This window comes from Phragmites australis, chromosome 3 (assembly GCF_958298935.1).
Source record: "Phragmites australis chromosome 3, lpPhrAust1.1, whole genome shotgun sequence".
NCBI lineage: Eukaryota > Viridiplantae > Streptophyta > Magnoliopsida > Poales > Poaceae > Phragmites > Phragmites australis.
This window is the reverse complement of record NC_084923.1, coordinates 49,035,830-49,055,706: the sequence shown is the minus strand read 5'-3', so window position 1 is coordinate 49,055,706 and position 19,877 is coordinate 49,035,830. Positions and strand designations below refer to the sequence as shown.

General features: G+C 44.4%; 2 protein-coding genes across 3 annotated transcripts; one reads left to right on the top strand and one right to left on the bottom strand.

The window, feature by feature from the left end:
* Positions 1-663: 663 nt before the first annotated feature.
* LOC133913698 (cation/H(+) antiporter 19-like) lies at positions 664-6,310 on the top strand. Of its 2 annotated transcripts, none has more exons than XM_062356917.1 (3): positions 664-778; positions 1,021-1,227; positions 3,867-6,310. In XM_062356917.1, the coding sequence occupies exons 2-3, from the start codon at positions 1,027-1,029 to the stop codon at positions 6,078-6,080; spliced, it is 2,415 nt and encodes an 804-aa protein (XP_062212901.1). In that variant the 5' UTR covers positions 664-778; positions 1,021-1,026; the 3' UTR covers positions 6,081-6,310. The 2 variants fall into 2 exon arrangements, with proteins under 2 accessions (XP_062212901.1, XP_062212900.1); XM_062356916.1 differs by having other exon boundaries at positions 1,018-1,227.
* A 5,212-nt stretch (positions 6,311-11,522) lies between these two features.
* Positions 11,523-12,531, bottom strand: LOC133913697 (uncharacterized). Its single transcript, XM_062356915.1, has one exon. It carries the CDS (start codon positions 12,209-12,211, stop codon positions 11,825-11,827), a length of 387 nt encoding a protein of 128 aa, XP_062212899.1. The 5' UTR covers positions 12,212-12,531; the 3' UTR covers positions 11,523-11,824.
* Between the last annotated feature and the right edge of the window lie 7,346 nt (positions 12,532-19,877).

The window sequence follows — 19,877 nt, the reverse complement described above, 5'->3', positions numbered from 1 at the left end:
CTGGACTTACATTGTTGCATTTCATACCCTAATCATTTCTTTAGGAATCAATGAATCTTGTATATCCCAATTAAATAAGCCTGCGTTTTCATCACTTTTTAGATCTAAACCCCAGGCCATACTCTCAATCGGACTATTGTGTTTCGTGCCCAAATTAAAGAGTTGCTTGGTTAACTAGCTTATCGATCAGACCATGTGTAACTTTTGGAAACACTAGCATATATACACGCACGTTGGTCTCAGCTGGGCGGCTACGTATCTGCTGAAGTTCAAATTAACCTGTTACAAAAAAATTAATTATACTTAGGAAAAAAGATCAGACCATTTAAAAATAGCAAATCTGTTAAGCATGCACATCATGATCGATCATTCCATCGACTTGTTTGCAACTCCAAGTTATATAACTAGCTTCCCGCTACACAACAGTACTGTAATATCTGATGCATGCTCAGCTGCTGATTTATAAATACCAGGTGCAAACTTAATTATTTCGTCACCTTTTTTTTTACTAATTCATCACTGCGTCCAAAGAAAGTCCAAACTACTCCTAGCAGCTAGTAGTGTCCAATTCCAACCATCCAACGAAAGACCAGGGTGCTCGATGTTTTGCTAGTGATCGATACGCTATAAATACGAGCCTAGCCTTCGACGATCCGCAGCGCCCATCACACACTGCACGCAACCGGCGGCCGATCGTAACCTCCATCCATCTCGAGCTGCCTCCATCCATCGCCGGCCGGCCCGTCGGCCGCTGCTATATTTGTCCAGCCAGCATCAGGTGAGAGAGAAACTGTCCATCCATCAATCCATCGAGCACAGTCGTCACACGTGCACCTAGTTATATTTGCATGCATGGATCTCCTCTCCCTCCCTCCGAGAATCTTGGCCGGCCGGCCGGCCTTGTTGCCGAGCATGGGCGCACACATCCACGATTCCTCTTCTCGGATTGCTGAGGCCGCCGCACGTACACGTCTTTGATCGTTTGTGCACACATAACCGCGCGCGCGACATTGGCAGCAGGGAGAGATGGCCGTCGCCGTCGGCGGGGAGGAGGCGCTGTGCGCGCCGATGAAGGCGACGTCGGAGGGGGCGTGGCAGGGGGACAACCCGCTGCGGTTCTCGCTGCCGCTCATCATCCTGCAGGTCTGCCTCGTCCTCGTCCTCACCCGCGGCCTCGCCTTCGCCCTCCGGCCGCTCCGGCAGCCCCGCGTCATCGCAGAGATCATCGTAAGTCCACTCTTCTCCATGCATGAGTGATCGCCTCTCTGCTCCATCCATCAACCAACTCTGCTACATATGCTTCTTCGACGGATTGAAGCTTAATTTGCTCGCTCATTTTGCATGCACGCTCATTTGGTTATTGTGAAACGTTCTTCCATCACGTCAGGCAAACCTTGAACATCCATTCACGGGGATGGATAGTTTTTTCTTCTCGAGAATACGTACACGGGACAACCGCATGCGTATCATAAGTCAGTTAGTGCTACACTAGTACACAAAATTCATAGTACACATCAGTGAAATATTAGAGAAGAGGGGCCGATTAAGCTAAATGAGTTCTAACTAAATCATAAAAGCGATCGAATTAATAAAATATTAGAGATTGATCTATATAAAATATAAAAAATATATTACAAAATACAGAAATTTTGTTGAGCCAAAAGGGCTATGGCTCATCCTGTCTATAATAATGCTCCGCCCCTGTACACAATACTTCAGTTTTGAATTAGTGTCTTCTCTGTAAATGCCAGAGAGAATAAGCTCACAGCACCGTAAAAAAAACAGTTCTGAACCGTCAGTTTTTATTTATGAGTTCAGCTAATAACAGTACATGGTATATAGCATCATCACAGCTACTCATCATCTGATTGTTCTTGTTGCATTTGTATGTTATGGCTGTACAATGTACATAGCAAGATACCAACAGTACTTAGTCAAGCTAAAAAAACATAGCAAAAACAGTCAAGGTTTGGACCCCGCGACAACTCCGCGTTTCTGGAAATTGAAGGCAATAGCTTCGTTTAGCCATCTTCTAGTTATATTTTTTCTACTTTTGGAACCGTAATACTAATATTCCTACGTTACCCGGTCTTGAGAAGAACACATCCAAAAATATTAATGACTTCAGCAGTAACATATCCAAGGTCACTAAATAGAGAGATTATTTCATGCGGCTGAAGAAGTTCATCGCACACGTGTAAAATTTGCACTTGTCCACCACACATACCACGTGCAAACATAGGAACCACAAAGGCAGCACTGACCAGCGTCCAAATAATGCAGGAGTTGACTTCACTTCGATGGCTGTACTTAGATTGCCCAAGATTAAGCTAAACAATTTGAGCCACATGACCAATCGACAGTTTGATTTATTCTGCGGCCGTTGTAGCTTTGGCTATCTTTCTCTGCACTTGATTCTTGCAATTTTCTACCCACCGTACGTACATCCAACCGACTTTTTTTTTTCAAAAAGGCGACAGGAAAGTTGCCAAAATATATTAAAAGGAGAAAAATAAGATGATATATTAGAAGGAGAAAAATAAATAAAAACAAACAGTCTAATTAGTTTTCTGTCTACTAGAAATCTAGAGCTTACATAAACAAGGTCCACCACGCTATTCCTGACTTGATTTTTGTTTTAGCCTGAAGCGTGTCAGGCATGTCCATGAACGTATTACCTTTCACGGTTTTGAGTTTTGCTATCCCTGGGAGAGTTTTGAGTCTTCTCTATAGTTTTGTACACAGATCTGTAAGTTTATAACACAACAAACTGAAGAACTAATTAGTATAGTACCCGAACACATCAAGATTAGTTAATATCAAAATTAGGTGGGTGTGATCTTCGATCCGGATGGGTGGTTTAGGTGAGTCCTTTGCTCCTCAACCACGGAACCACTTCGAAATAGTTAAGTAAGAAGAAAAATCGTTGGTCCCGATAATCCAATTATTAAATCATTCATTTTACTTCTTCGAACTATCAATACCGGATCACTTTACCTCCTTGCGAAAGTAATTTTATTGACGTGGCTACTATATCACCGGTTTTTTACCACATGGTTGCCACGGCTTCCCTCTCCTTTTCTTTTCTTCTTCCCACTTGAAGCAGAGAGAGAGGGGACGGTGGTGGATCAGGCGGGCTTAGCAATATGGATTAGATAGGGGAAGAGTAGAGCACGAGCGGCGCAAGTGAGCCTTTGCTCTCCGTGCCGGTCGAGCCACCGCCACCCCCTCTCTCTCCGTGTCGTTGCTCCTCAACGCTGTCCCGACAGCTCAAGGCCACACCGCCCGCGCGTGTTGCCGCTAGCCCTTGCTCCGCTCGCTTGCGCCGCCCATGCTCTGCTCTTCCCTACCCGGTCCATGCTGCTGAGCTCACTCGGTCGAGCCCCCCCCCCCCCCTCTACTTCGGGTGGAAAGAAGAAAGGAAAAAAGAGAGAGATATGATGTGACAGCCATGTCAAAAAAAAAAAAACGAGTGACATGGCAACCACGTTAACAAAACCACTTCTGAAACCAGCTCAGGGAGTAAAATGATCTGGTATTGATAGTTCGAATGAGTAAAATTGATGATTTAATAGTTTAGAACATTATCCGGACCAACGATATAGTTCGGAATAGTAAAATAGGCTTATTTCAATAGTTAATATCAGGATCAGGACTGTGAGAAGCATCGTGATCAAGGTTGGATCATGAATTGCATGCATCGCCATGGACCAGCCAAGCATAGGCATGGATGAGAAATTGAAAATAAATTAAACATTAAGTTTTGCAATTTCAAAATCGCACGTACTAAACGCTGAGAATTAGTATGCATGTGTTGGACCGAACGGCAGTGTGCTCACAGCTGCAATGGATCGATGGCAATGCAGGGCGGCATCCTCCTCGGCCCGTCGGCGCTTGGCCGGAACAAGGTCTTCCTCGACACCGTCTTCCCCCGGGAGAGCCTCACCGTGCTGGACACGCTCGCCAACATCGGCCTGCTCTTCTTCCTCTTCCTCGTCGGCCTCGAGCTCGACCCGGCCTCGCTCCGCCGCACGGGCCGCAGCGCGCTCGCCATCGCCGTGGCCGGCATCTCCCTCCCCTTCGCGCTCGGCGTCGGCTCCTCCCTCGTGCTGCGCGCTGCCATCGCGCCCGACGCGCCGCGCGGCCCGCTCATCGTGTTCATGGGCGTCGCGCTCTCCATCACCGCGTTCCCGGTGCTCGCGCGCATCCTCGCCGAGCTCAAGCTCCTCACCACCGACCTCGGTCGCATGGCCATGTCGGCCGCGGCCGTCAACGACATCACTGCGTGGATACTGCTCGCACTGGCCATCGCGCTCTCGGGATCCGGCTCGCCGTTCGTGTCGATCTACGTCCTACTCTGCGGCGTCGGCTTCGTCGGCGCCTCCATCTTCCTCGTGCGCCCGGTGCTCATCTACATGGCGCGCCGATCCCCGGCCGGCGAGCCTGTTAAGGAATCGTTCGTCTGCGCGACTCTGGCCATTGTCCTCGGCGCCGGCTTCGTCACCGACACCATCGGCATCCACGCGCTGTTCGGCGCGTTCGTCATCGGCGTTCTGGTCCCCAAGGAAGGCGCCTACGCCGGCGCGCTCACCGAGAAGATCGAGGACCTCGTGTCGTCGCTGTTCCTGCCTCTGTACTTCGTGTCGAGCGGGCTCAAGACCAACGTGGCCACCATCTCGGGGGCCAAGTCGTGGGGGCTCCTAGCGCTCGTCGTCACGACGGCCTGCGCCGGCAAGATCGGCGGCACGGTGCTCACGTCGTTGCTCATGCGCGTGCCGCTGCGCGAGGCGCTCGCGCTGGGGCTGCTGATGAACACCAAGGGGCTCGTCGAGCTCATCGTGCTCAACATCGGCCGCGACCGCAAGGTGCTCAACGAGGAGGCGTTCGCCATCCTCGTGGTCATGGCTCTCATCACCACCTTCATTACCACCCCGGCCGTCACCGCGGTGTACAAGCCGGCACGGCGCAGCGCGTCGTACAAGCACCGGACCGTGGAGCGCGCCGACGCCGACAGCGAGCTGCGTGTGCTCGCGTGCTTCCACGCCAGCCGCGGCATCCCCACGCTGATCAACCTGGTGGAGGCCTCGCGCGGCACGAGGCGGAGCAAGCTCACCATGTACGCCATGCACCTCGTCGAGTTTTCCGAGCGGTCATCGGCCATCACCATGGTGCAGCGCGCGCGCCGCAACGGCCTGCCCTTCTCGAGCCGGCGCGGGCGCGATGGCGGCGGGGAGGTGGTTGTGGCGTTCGAGGCGTTCCAGCGGCTGAGCGCCGTCACGGTGAAGCCGATGACAGCCATCTCCGACCTCAGCACCATCCACGAGGACATCGTCGGGTCGGCGCTCCACAAGCGCGCCGCGCTCGTCGTGCTGCCATTCCACAAGATGCTCTGCCACGACGGCACGCTGGAGCCCGTCGACCGGGCGTACCACCAGGTGAACGTCCGCGTGCTCCGGAGCGCGCCCTGCTCGGTCGCCGTCCTCGTCGACCGCGTCCTCGGCGGCGCGGCGCAGGTCTCGGCGCCTGACGTCTCCTACGCCGTCCTCGTCCTCTTCTTCGGCGGGCCCGACGACCGCGAGGCGCTTGCATACGCCGCCCGCATGGGCGAGCACCCCGGCATCGAGCTCACCGTTGCCCGCTTCACGGCAGCGGCCAAACCCAACGCCGACGACCTCTCCAAAGACGAGGAGACCTTGCAAAGATACGTCTCCAAGGCGCTGAAGTCCGGAGACCTGTCGGTCAAGTACGAGGAGATCGCAGTGACAGAACGGCACGAATTGACATCCGCCATCAAAACGCTCGGGAGGGGCAAGAACCTCGTGGTGGCCGGTCGGTCGGCGCCGACGACTCCGCTAGTCGAGAAGAGCGACTGCCCGGAGCTGGGTCCCGTCGGGGGCTACGTGGCGACGCCGGAGTTCTCGACGACGGCCTCGGTTCTCGTCGTTCAGCGGTACAACCCGAGGAGTGACCCCACGTGCAGGCAAGCGGGAGATCAGGAGGACGTGGAGGAGGCCGTCGTGCCGTTGCCGTTGCCGTCGCCGGACTACAGGCCCACTCGACATGCCTCTCCCGAATGCTAGCTAATAGCGTGTTGGTTTTAATTAGGTCTTGTGGCTAGTGGTTGTGAAATTGTGGTGATTGTACATACGAATAAAAGCAGGAAAAAAAACCTAGTATAGCGTGCACAAATATGTACAGGGAAGTTAAAAGGGGTTAGGTTAAGGTCGTGTGACCTGTCCCGGTCGGTTGATAAAAGTGTGCAACAGTGTGTACTACTCCATTCAATAAAAATACTTAAGTTCAGGACATAGCATGGATTTGGTTGCATACCTTTGACTAATATTTTGAACTAGGATATATTTATATAATCTAATAGGTTTATAATATTATGAAAGTATTTTTAAGATAAATCCACACATAAATTAATGTTTTGAAAACTAAATATTTCAACAGTTATTGATGGTCAAAGTTTTAAAAAATTGATCGGAGCTTATCCAAAAAGTTATGTATTTGTGACCGAATGGAGTATTTGAGATCGAGCGTCAGCTCGATTGGCAAGATTGTTGGCATACTACCGAGTCTGCTTGCATTCGAGTCCCGCTCGACTTAGATCCCTGGTGGGTTCACCCTCAAGATTAGATTATGGGTAGATTGTGAGTGTACGCATGTGCACGTATTCACTGGTATTGCCTTTTGTCCATGCACTGAAGGTCTGTAGCCCTCCAATCTATCTCTAGCGTGTGTAACAAACACGTACGCGTGTACTCTTTCAATTTAGCGATATTGTGCTCTCTCTCCCTCCCTCTCTCTCGCTCAACTGTAGCATCTAAGCCCACAAGTAAGTGGTAAGTGTTTCGATAATTAATGACAATCGTATCATTGTGACTAACATGTGAGTTTTGAAGAGTATTGAAATTTTAGTTCACAATGAGTGAGTTTCTTAGTCCCTAAGGTGATATAATGGACGATCAAATGACATATGTATTAAGATTAAATATCTTCTAGTTCTAAGTGTCACAAAGAGATGAATGATATTTAGAGCAGTTTAGGTCTTTTTAATTAGTCTTTTGATCATACTATAAAAGGGGGCTAAGAGTTGTAGTTGGATCTAGTTGAGTCTAGACAAGGTTGGATGCACACTTATAAACTTATAGCACTATGTAGCTTAAAGAAGCTCATGGTTAAGATATCGAGAAGTTAAAGCTGAAGATTGCTTGAATTGGACTAGCTCAGAAATTTCAGTGCACCGGATGGTCCGATAATACCAGAGAAGAACACGTCGGAGTATTTATTGGATTAAGGCAAAAAGATCTTATGCACACCAGATGATCCAACGATATAAGGCTCATTAACACCGGAGTATTTTTATGTGGTGACGTAGCACAAAAAAGTTGAAGTCTGCGCCGAATGTGGATGTTCGGCGCGTAAAGAAGGCTACGCCGGAGCATTTTTTGCAGAGAGAATTTCAGCGAGATGTTTGAAGATTATGCACACCAGATGGTCTAACGTGTACACTGAAGTATACATCAGAGTATTTCTTGCAGAGAAGAATTTCAAAGTATAGATTTCATGGTTCTACAAGCCAAATGATCCGACGTGTGCCCGGAGGCTTCATCAGAGTGTTTAACAGGCTTAACGGCTAATTGACAGCTGACAGTTAGGAGGAGTGTTTGAAAAGGATACACGCTGGATATTCCGACATGTGTATGTCAGTGCATGCCGAATCTTTCGATATTCACAGAAAAATATGGTAGTTGGACAATTGTTAGATTTGGATCTCTAGCCTAAAAATACCCGCTAACTCAGTCTCACTTTGATCTCTTATAACCTAAAGGAGCATATATATTGTGTGTATCATCAAGAAGCAAGAGAGAACATTTAAGTGATTTACAAAGTCCTTAATTGAAAGATTAAGGATATCATTAGTACTTTTAAGGGCAGTAAGTGTGCATCTAGCTGTAGTTTAGGCTTGATCTAGATCAAATAAAGTTATTGACTTGTTACTCTTGGTGATTAGCAACACCTAGCCAATCTTAAATAATTAGAGTGGTCTCAATGAGCTTTTGGAATTCTCGTTAGAGCCTTGAGAAGTGCATGTATTTAGTTTGTTGTCCATCAATCCGAATTTAGATAAGTGACAATTATGAGGGAGCAATGATTTAAGTGAAAACGATATTTTTAATGGATGCTCTAACAAGACTAGAGAATACTAACTCTTTAATACCTTAGAAAAAAATCGATATCATCTTATCCATTTTTTTCTTTTTCGTATTTATATTCATGCAAGCTTTAATTCCACGCTATATCCGTGATGACAGGTTCCAGCGGTTCACCATCAAATTAACAAATCCGATAACTAATTGGGTGCGCCAGCTCGCGTGCGGGGCGGGCCAGGTCGGGCAGCCCACCTCAGAGCGCGCGGCACAGAAACGGCATACCCCGAGGCAGCAGAGCCAGCACAACCGAACGCTCGCGCGGTCGGACGTGTGGCCTTGTTACCGGGCTTGCGCGCGGTGGCTCGCCCTGGCAAGCGCATCCCGGGCCCGCGCAGTTCGGTGATGGCAGGGGGTCGCCTCGGCCCATGTTCCAGCCGCTCTGTCGCTCCTGCCACCCGGATCGCGCAAAATCCGGCGGCTGAGGCCGTCCGGCCACAAATCCTGTGGAAAATAATCATAGTAGAGATGGCCTCATATATTTAAAGTTTAGACGCAATTTATATAACATGACATATGACAAAAGTTATTATAAAAATTATGACAGAGACAAACGGAATATGTGCGAGCAAAAAAAGAAAATAAATTATTATGTCTTATACTATAAATTAGAGGTGTAGGCTTTAAATGCATGAGACCAACTCTGGTAAGATTATTTTTCCTTTCAGTAGGTCAGGTCAGGTCAGGTCAGCGCAGCGCAGCAAGGACACGCGCCAACGACACACCTGAGTGCTCGCACGACCGACTAGTGAGTGCCACACGTCGCGTTCCCTCTCTGCAGCCCGGTAAAAACACAGCGAGTAATCTGGTCCCTGAAATCCACGAGTAAACGCACGCAGGTGGCAGCTGTGCACCACCAACTGTTGGCTGGGATCTGATCATCTGACCCTGCGTTGCTTGCTGTCTGCTCCTGTTTTCATCACTCGGTCTCTAGTGGTCTGTACGAAACAGTAAGCACGTAGGACTAACTGACAGGTGGGCCAGTACCATGGATGGATTTCATTTCAGAGAGCCACTTATACAACTCATTCTAACTTATATGTTATTGTAGAATCAGATCTGATATGTTAGTTTTTATCTGACAGTTGAAGAGAGATTCTAATATATTTTACTGTATCGCTCGGCAGTTGCTAATCCCATCACCCTCACTCCATATACAACATTCCCATTTCTTGCAGATCACCCTCGCTCCGTTTACAACATTCCCATTTCTTGCATAGCTGCTGCTTCTACTGCGGCTGCCAGAGTAGCAATAGCAGCAGTGGTAGTATCTTTAATTATAACTTGTAAAGCAGTAGCTTACCCTAAAGAAGCTGCAACAAGACTTTTTTAAATTGCAGCACTGATCATTTCAAACCGGCTGCTCTTTTTTTTTCTTTCCCAGCTTTCGGATTCGAATTTTGTCTCAGCTTGGTTCGCCAAACCTGAGCAGCAAGGTAGCTGAGCTGAGCGCTCTTGTAAAGCAGCAGTTCAACCCGTTACTTTTTCCCTCACAATTTCAAGCATCCTAATGCAACGACAAACTGAACACAGCGAAAGAACACGTCGGCACCGAATATCCCAATCATTCATTTGGACCCTGGAACCAAATTCCAGCATCATGCGGATATCGTACAAAGCAGATCACAAAGATGGGGAAATCAAACCGTGCAAAATACTATCAGAGCATGTAGGACCATCAGTTAAGCTCATTCTCACCGTCGAGAACTAAGCCTCCATTTATATAGTTATTAAAGATGTTTATATCCCTATTGCTTCTTGTGTGTTATTAAGATAGATTTTTCAGTGTTACGCAACGTACATGTCGACAGCTAAGTGTATATAGTGGCTTCGTTAATCTTTAAACTATGTATCTGCGATCTTTAATAAATGTTATGTGAAATATGTATACGTGATAGTGTGAGTATATAGCTACATCTACTTAGTTATACATATGTTTATAAAAAAAAAAGCTCATTCTCATCATCTCGATGCTTATCCTAAGCGCATACCAGTCAAAGCCATAGCATGGAGGGGACGCTTCTGTGACGGCTACTGCTTTAAAAGATCGCCAATACAATTTGATTAATCCAGCATCTGGTCTTTAATCCAAGGTATGGACCAGCACGATCATGGTGATCGATCAATCGATCATCACTGAAGCTGAACCCCAACATACTAGATGCACGGTTAAGCCAAATTGAAGCACTTGATTCGAGACTTGGTGGTTGTGGACCGCGTATACCAATCGCTGCATTAGGTCTTGCGCTGGTCATCTCCGGTACAATCATAAACTACTTTTTTGACACGATGGCACTAGAAAACCTTCAGAGTTGTACCGAAGATAACCATTACACCGACGAATGAAGTCATCTATGCAGGGGATCGGATCGGATTGGAGACGAACGTCCTGCTTTCTCTTCATTTCTCAGTTGACAAGTGGCTGCAAAATTGTCATTCTGGACAAGCTTAATTTCCTCTCTCTCTCTCTCTCTCTCTCTCTGGACAAGCTTAATTTTTCCTCCCCCCTCCCCCTCTCTCTCTGGACAAGCTTAATTTTTCCTCTCTCTCTCTCTCTCTCACAAACACACACACACATCAGCATGTTGTTCCAATGCGCAATGAGCCAATGACTGATCAAAAGCACTGCAGAGAGGGGGTCGATTCAAGCCCAAAGCTTTTGCACATTGGAGACCAGATGAGTTCCCAATCTGTCACGAAAATCACTTTGTTCTCGTGAAAAAGCTGAGGGCATCATGGAAAGGGGCACAGGGGAAAGGGGAGGTGAGAAAGGAGCTGCATTGGCGGTTGGCAAATCCTTCTTCTTTCTCCTTGCTTATCCTTCCTTCTAATCTTGCTGTGCCTGCTGATTGCTGCTGCCGCCTTTTGACCGCGAAACGTACTTGAAATAAAGCTGGAAGACGAAAATGTGGCTCACCTCACCTGCTTCAAAACTACCAGCTTTAGACGACCTCAGACTTTGGACTCTTTCTTGGTCCTTGCAAAGAAAGAGACTTCATTCTCCCCCATCTTGTTTGCATGATTGAAGAATCTAGTGACTCTCATCGCAGTGGCTTCAAAGATTTCACATATTCTGAATGAAAAGGAGTGATTTTGGTTTGAATGGCATTAACATGCCTCAAACATGGGCCACAAGTACAACCGTCGTAGAAGTAAGAACTTACTGCCACTGAAATTTTATACAAAATTAAGAAATGAACAGGTTACAGGGCATCAAGAAACCGACAGGACTCGCCTGCAGTAAGTGCAGAGGAACCGGTTCCCAAAAACAACAGATACAGAAGCTACTTGAGCAAAACACACAGTTCATTCGAAGACAAAAGAGAAGAAAGGCAGGATAATATATTTAGACAGCGAGCAGTAGAGTGTAGGTCACCATAAAAAAAAATGAAGGAAAAAAGAACCCAAAAAAATGAACATCCTTGTCCCCTTGATTAACCCTCTTTATCCTCTCCAATTACGCAACACTAGTAAGCAAGCAACTCCACAGAATCGAAGTCAACACACACCGGCTAATTCTTGTCTAAGTAATTAAGCTTGTCTCGCTTCAGACGCGAACTTAACGAAGCAAAGAATGCTTCTAGCTCGATTCTGCTCTGCTCCGCCGAGCACTACCAGAAGCAGACGGACGCGGCCGCCTTTGCGTGCCCGGCGCCGGAGAGGCGGCCGTAGCGGAGGTTGCTGCTGGCCCTGCGGGACCGGCGGCGCGTGGCCCAGCCGAAGCAGAGGCGCAGGCGCGCGCGGAGGCGTCGGAGCCCCGTGGCCGCGGCGCGGCGCAGGCGGCGCAGCCCCGCCCAAACGACGCGGCGCGCGCGCGCGCGCGGCGAGCGCGAGACGTCGGCGTCGCGGGAGAATTGGTAGCTCCGGAGGAACAGCTGCCGCCGCTCCACCTGCCGCTCCCACCGCGCCATGTACTCCACGTACGGCCACGGCGCCAGCCCCGCCGAGGAGGACGCCGTCCTCACCCCCGGCAACGCCGCCGCCACTCGCACGGACATGGCTGCACGCTGGTCCTTGGCTGCTCCCCTGTCCCGGTTCTCTCTCGGCGGACTAAGAACTGAAGAGGCGAAGCGTGCGCCGCGGGATGTCACTGCCTGGAGGGAAAGCGCGCGGGCATGAGCAAGATGGAGAGAAGCTTGCGTTGCGATGTGTGGAGTAGGGGATCGTGGATGAGGAGAATTAATAGGGTGGCGCGGCGGCGAGGAGACGGAGGCGTTTGGCTGCGCAGCCTAGGGAGGAGGAGAGGGAAGGGGAGATGGTTGGAGTGGGAGGGGAGGGTGAGCGGCTTTATCGTCTCTTGGACGTTTTGCTTCCAAATGGGGGCTATTTGATGGTTTTTAAGGCGGATTTAGGGGGGTTTTGCGATGATTTGAGTTCTAACTGAATAATTATGTACTTTTTGATTGATCAGAAAACTAGATCGTCGTCCTTTAATAGTTTATGATTTGTATTTTCTACATGTCAAAATTATATCTCATATCATAAATTATATGGTACAACATATTTTGTACTTAAAAAATACTCCTAAAAAAATCATTTACTGTGGATGAAAAACGACGAATGAGATGCCTATAGGGTGCGCCTCCGATAATGATTTGACGAAGAAGAAAGTTGATGGGTCTATCTAGTGCGAGAAAAGAAAAAAAAACATGTTGTAATCCAATACTCCCGAGAATGATTTTTTTTACCCCGATTTATGGATTAAACTAAGATCAATCGCCACTTTACCAGCACAAGTAGTGTGAACGGGTGTGTGAAAAGTCGTTCCCAAACATGAGTAACCACGGTCCACGTATGACGGTATGAGTAAGGCTTTTTTTCAGTTTTGGAATTTCCTTTTGTGTGTAAACCGTACGGAGGCGAAAGAACCGTTGGATGGGACAGGGTTTGACCCTCACCGTGTCCTTCTGGATTCTTCAAATCCGCATGCATGTGCATGACATCCTCAACTCTATTTGTTTTTACTGTGATTTTGGATTTCAGCCCTAGCAGTAAAAGTAAAACCAACCGCCACACTCTATAAGTTAAATTATACTATAAAATTATACTTTTACATATTCTACAAAATAGATTATTCTTATAATCTGTAGCTAAAACAAACATATCATCAATCGTGACAAATTGAAACACCTTTGCAAATAAGTGTGAGATTTGTGCAGAAATGCTTATTTTTTAAATTTCTTTTACTATAGGCTTCTATATATAATTTCTCACATGTCACTAACTAAAACTAAAATACCGGATATGTCATTAGGTCTCATATGCCAGTGATTATGATGATCCTACGCATCATAGACGTACGATGATATATTAAAGATTTGAGAGTTTTATCAGTGCTATTGAGTCGCCACCTCATGCCATGGTACGGGAAGGTGGAAGATACACGAGTGGAGAATTTTTTTAAAATAATATTATTGTATTAGAAAATTATAAAAATAATAGCTAAATTAAAAAAAAAATATAAGAATAGGTACTCGGTCCGGTATTTCGCATGTTGATAGGTTATATGGCACGGGTCCGAGGTCCTGTCGGCACACAAAATACGGATCAAAGGCATATTGGTATTCCGCGTGTAGGCATCTGGGTAGACACTGATAAGGGTGTTTTGGTAGCGGATAGCTGACAGGGTTGTCGGCAAACGAAATGCCGGCAGGCCTGTCGGCACTCCATTTGCTGGCAGGCCGACAACTATATTTTTTAATTAATTTTTATTAATCATTAGGAGAATATAATGTATTTATTGAAATATGATTATTAATAATGAGGAGAATACCATATATTTAATAAGACACTGTCATAACTCAATGTGGATCCTATAAAAGAAGTTAAAAGAGTTGTCCAAACGGTATCACGGAATGATTCGATTTTTGCTAATATTAATTCAATGTAATTTTATCGATATTTCTTTATCTGGTTGATGTAAAATTGTGTGGGCAATTTTTTTAGTCAAGTAGTGTTAGGAGGATACAAAATCTAATTTTTTTAATAGTAGTAGTTGTGAAGCACAAATATTATAGTACCTGACACGGAGGTTACATACACTAGTAAATATTATATGTGACATAGGGTTTATCGTCACTGCGTGAGTCTCTCTCGGACTATACAATTTTGTGTCCATATACTGGAAGTTACTCAGATTCACCCCATTGTCTCATTGTATGACATATCCAGAGCCGTAAAAAACCCTGAACCCAACTACGGTCGACATTCCTGATTCAACAACTATACTATACTTCGTCAGGTTAAATAATTGTAATCAACATACAACAGTTACGACCGCAAATTCTATTCAACCTTATTACTTATATTCTACATAACCATAAAATATCATCACTAACATACTCTTTATGTTGACACTATATCATTCTAAATGTATTGCTGCCAAAAAACAATTACCCCATTCATAATAATTCGACTTCAAACTACTAAAGATTGAAAAATTACGAACTATGTATGTTCTATGCTAAACTATCTATTCTACATATATCTATTTTTTTCTATTATAAATTCTAAATGAATCGTATTTTCCTCCTTCCATTCTAAATACAATACTACGAAAATCCACAACAATTTAAATATATAATTCTTACATCGACAAAAAATATGTACGCCTAATAATATCAAATTTTCAAATCATATTAAGTAACATATTTTAACTCTATATTACCTAAATAATTGAACTTTTCCAACTAGTCTACATTTCCTAACTAACTATATTATATTTCCTATATATAGCTAATTTCCGAATCATACCTACTATACTCTAAATTTCGTATCCTTATTCTCCTAAATTATCTACTCTACTCGACATTTCTCTAACTATTTTTCTAAGTATTTCTAACATTAAATTTTCTAAATATCCAAACATTTCTAAATACTCGACATTGCCGAACTACTCAAATTCTAACCTAAATTTTGAAACTATACTAATTCCTACCTAACTATACTAAATTTTCTAACTATTATAAATTTCCGAACTAGATCTCTCTATTCTAAATTTCCTATTCCAACTTTTCTAATTTTTCTACTCTATTCTAGATTTTTCCTACTCTATTCTAACTATTGTATACTAATTTTCCCTAATCCATTCTAACTACCATAATTTTTTCTAATTTTCTAAATATTCCTAATCTTTCTAACTACATATACTTTCTAAATAATCCTAAATTTCTAATTATTTCTAACTATTTAAAAAAAACTTACCAGCAACCGCTGCTCCCCGCGGCTCGTCGGTCGCCGCTATTCTCACCTCCGCCCACCGCTGCTCGCCGAACAACTCCGCCCTCCGAACGCCTCCGCCTGCCACCACCCCACGCCACCCACTCGTCAGCCGCCTCCCGCGATGTGTATGGTCGTGCGTGGGAGAGGAATCGGCGACTGTATATTATATAAAAGTCTATCGGCACGTGGAATACCAACAGGCCTAATGTGGCACATGGCGGTATTCCACGTGCTGACAGGTTATGACGTGTTACCAGCAAGGTTCGCGTTACCGACCGGAGGTCGGTTACCGACCTCCGGCGGTAACCGAAAAACCGCGGTAACCGCGATTACCGGTCAAAAATTCAAAAAAAATCGGAGAAAATTCATTCGGCAAATTTTAATTTTTTGCGAAAAAATCATGTTTTTGCCCTCTCGGTAACCGAGCGGTTTGGGTCGGTTACCGAGCGGTTTGGGTCGGTTACCGAGCGATTTTCTCGCATTTTCGATTCGGTCGGTTACCGAGCGGTTTGGCTCGGTAACCGCTCGGTTTTCTCGATTTATCGAGCGGTTTTATCGAATTTCAGCGCAGTTCAACAAAAAATCTAAAAAAGGGTTCAATCTTGTAAAATCAATAACTAATTCATCCGAGCTTCAAATCAAGTGAAACAAATTTTGTTGGATTCCTTGTAACATGATCTACATGATAAAAGTATTTATACTCATAAAAAAGTTCAAAATTTTCTGTGAGAAATTTTATTTGTTAAACTAAGGTAAATGCATAGTTTACTCTTTGCTAATCCAAAAATCATGAAACTAATTTTTTTAGTCTTCTTACATGATCCTATATCTTTTAAAAATATATGAACTCATGAATTAGTTATTGTAACATGCATGATTGTGTAAATGTGTTGCGACTAGATTAATTCATAACTGACCCATCACACCTTAAAAATTAGTGAAACCACTTTCATTAGCTTATTTATATTATGATTTACGTAGAAAAAATAATAGTAGACATGAAAAAATTAATTACAGTGATTTTTCTTAACATATTCACTTTATGCTTGTGAACTTTGTAAAAATCATAGAGAATTTAATAAAACTCTAAATAAAGTGAAATCAATTTTAAAGGTTCTCTTAAAATACGTTTTATACAAGAAAAATATGTGTTTGCATGTTACACTTTTCCTTAACGTGAGTTAATAATTGAGCCGCACGCTTCAATTTTTTTCATTTTTTTCAAACTTTCTCCCTATAGAATATGATGCAAACGACATTATTTTTGAAAAAAAATTTCACAGAAGTTCTTAGAATTGTGTCTAGTTTTTTTAAAGATTTTTTTGAATTTTTTTTGAATTTTTTTATTTTTTCGAATTTTTTGAATTCAAATTTCGGTTACCGAGCGGTTTTTGAAATCGGACCGGACCGGGAAGGTCGGTAACCGCGATTTTTGAGCGGTTACCGACGGTTTTTTGAACCCTGGTTACCAGTCGACACGCGAAATGTTGACAGACATGTCCGTTGCACGAACATCCTACGTGGCACACCCAGGGCCTGTAACCTATTGGTATTCTGCGTGCCCACATGCCCCGGACCCTGTTCCACGTAATCTGTCGATGTGCGGAATACCGACAAATCACTCATCGGTATTCTTACAAATTTTTAAATTTAGCTATTATTTTAACAATTTTTCAATAAATAATATTATTAAACAGGAGTGGACGTCTCGCTTGGCCACCATTGGCGACACATGTGCCGCCCGCCGGCCGAACGTCGATCCGTCGCGTTGCACTGACCAAGGATGGACCCGTGGCTGCACGAGCAAGCCATCGAGATGTGATGGAGTAAGATCCAACTGGTCCACTGCCTGCTCATTGTTAATTTCGTCAACCGCGTGGTCAGGTCCATGGATTGGCTAGTTCCCCAGGCGGAGGTTGCTTGCTTCAGATTCAGAGCACTTACGAGCCACGGCGTGGCGAAGTAATGTCAGGTTTCTGTAATTGCAAGCTGCTGCTAATCAAGCCGAGCTCGTCGCTTGTGTAGGATGCATACCGATGGCGTCCTGTCTCAGCAGCATCCATTAGTTTCCTTGATATGGAATTATTGGATACGTTGAGAACCAAGTCTTGACGCATCCGGGCGCTAGTCTTTTTGGCAAGGACGGCGTTTACACGACGCGAGCGCTTGGATTTGAACGCGAGAAGTCTCACTCGATCCTACCTCTAAAACGTATAAATGGATACTATTGTTAAAAAAAATAAGTTTTGACTTAAATATGTAGTGAAGGTAGTAATATCTCTTATCTATCAAGAGGTTGCTTCTTATGTTTTATTAAAACGAATTTTGTTTCAGTCTAAGTGATAGATGATGATATTATCGACAGCGAAATATTTATGATGATTTTATTAATTTTTAAGCTCAGTCAAATGATTTGGCAACTTTGATGGTGGCTCGTCTGGGTAAGTACTTATATAAAATGGCGCGATGCATCGGGTGCCTTGTAAGTATAAGCTTCAGTCGATCTTATGCTCGTAGCGGTAGTCTCTCCACTTATCAGTCTCATTTCTTTCTCCAAGTGCCGTTAGCACCACTAACGACGCCGGCGACAAGTCAAAACAGGCTTGTTAATTCGAGAGCCGTATCGATCGATCTCCAAGCAGTAGCAGCATGGCGTCTAAACAAATCTCCATTTGCCCATGATTATGACATGCCTGGTGATGCCTTGATCAAACACTTTTTATCCGGGCCCGTTGGAATCTGCACATTCCACGAAGCCTGAATTGTTAATTAAGGTATGTTTGTTTGTTTTTTTTCTGAAAAACTGTATTTTTGTTTTATGTGAAAAGCTGTTTTTTAAATAGACTATTGATTTCTACAATAAATTTTTAGCTTCTCAACATATAGCTTCTAAAAAAACCGTCTCTCAGCGAGCTTCTCAGTTTTAGTTCTTTTTCCTTAAAAACAGGCTTTTAACTTCTTCAAAAACCACTTCTCCAGAATCTCGTTTATTTTGACTTCGAGCTTTTGCCTTCTACCAACAGCAGAAGTAGAAGCAAATACAGAAAACAAATAAGGCCTAAAGAACTGCTCCGTGCTACTCCCTGTGTCTAAGATTCCCAAACGTATTTTACTATAGTCTAGTTTTTAAAATAAAATTTTAATCATTGTTTACTCATAAAATATATAACTTTTACCTACACAACTAATATACTATGAAAATATTTTTAAATATAAATCTAGTTGTATAATTTTTATACACTAAATATTCTTATAATTCGACTAAGTGTTGATCAAAATATATAACTTTTTTTAACGGAAAGAGCAGAGATCTGCCGTTCAATTAAGAAGAGGAATTTATGATAAAAAGACGGGTTGAGCCGCACCATCAACCTATGAGAGGCTAGTTACATGAGTTATACACATCAGCAATGGCCGGAAACACAGAGGAACACTATAACCTCATGTACCCCCCATGTATAAGGTAGCGTTAGTTCATTACTACCAGTGTAATAAGTAAGAGGGTGTCCCACCCAACAGGTCACACGCTTGTCACATGTCAACCGACGGGCTAATACCTTCAAGGCCATGACCTCACCTTGCGATCAAGACAGGACTCCTGCGACCAGTCCCTTGGTTGAGGACAAAACCCTACCATCAGTCGCTTCTGATCGCAGGATAGATACTCACATAACACTCAAATCACATTTAATGTCACCCACTCAAGTGTTTTCCTTCCACATGCACTTCCTTATGACGAGCAAGGTTGTGGGCAGCCATGGTGGCGCGGTGAATGGTCCTGTAGCATTTAATTTAAATACTACGGGATGACCTCGCAGCTGAGCGTGACAACACTCGGTGATGGGACGGGGCATGCAAGGCGACTAGAGTAGGCGTGCGTGCCTATCCTTTGTTATGATGAGTTAGGAGTAGTTGGCTTCGTCAGATGTAGGTCTGCCATAGAGTTGGCATAGTCCATTTATATGTGCACATTTCCTCCTGTTCTATAAAAGGGATGTAACACCCTGAATTTTAGAATTTAGAAATATAGCAAAATTCATTAGTATTTAAAAGATATCTAATTATTTAAACCAATATAAAATCAAGTAAATATATACTTAATATATATATAGAGAGAGGCACACACTTGCATGCATGTGTTCAAATATATTATTTTGGCTATGTACTCCGAAGAGCACTAAATAATTTCTAAATTAATACATGTAATAAATTAAGCATATGTATTTTTGGTTTAATTGCGTTTATGATTCTTGAGTAGAGATTTGAATTTGAACCTCTCTCAAATTCAAATCTATTTCTTAGATCCCTTTCATCTGAAGCTCAATCGAATTCAATCTTTTGAATTCAAACCTTTCTTAAATCTTGATTCGTCCAGTTCAAATCCCTCGCCGGTGGCCCCCACAGAGGTCCAACGGTGAGGTGTCAACTGGTGAAAGGCTCGAT

Excerpts from the sequence above, each read along its gene's own strand:
- LOC133913698 (XM_062356917.1), top strand. The coding sequence starts at position 1,027 with ATGGCCGTCGCCGTCGGCGGGGAGGAGGCGCTGTGCGCGCCGATGAAG. Across the intron at positions 1,228-3,866 it reads GCGTCATCGCAGAGATCATC|GGCGGCATCCTCCTCGGCCC; the intron begins GTAAGTCCACTC and ends ATGGCAATGCAG.
- LOC133913697 (XM_062356915.1), bottom strand. The coding sequence starts at position 12,211 with ATGTCCGTGCGAGTGGCGGCGGCGTTGCCGGGGGTGAGGACGGCGTCC.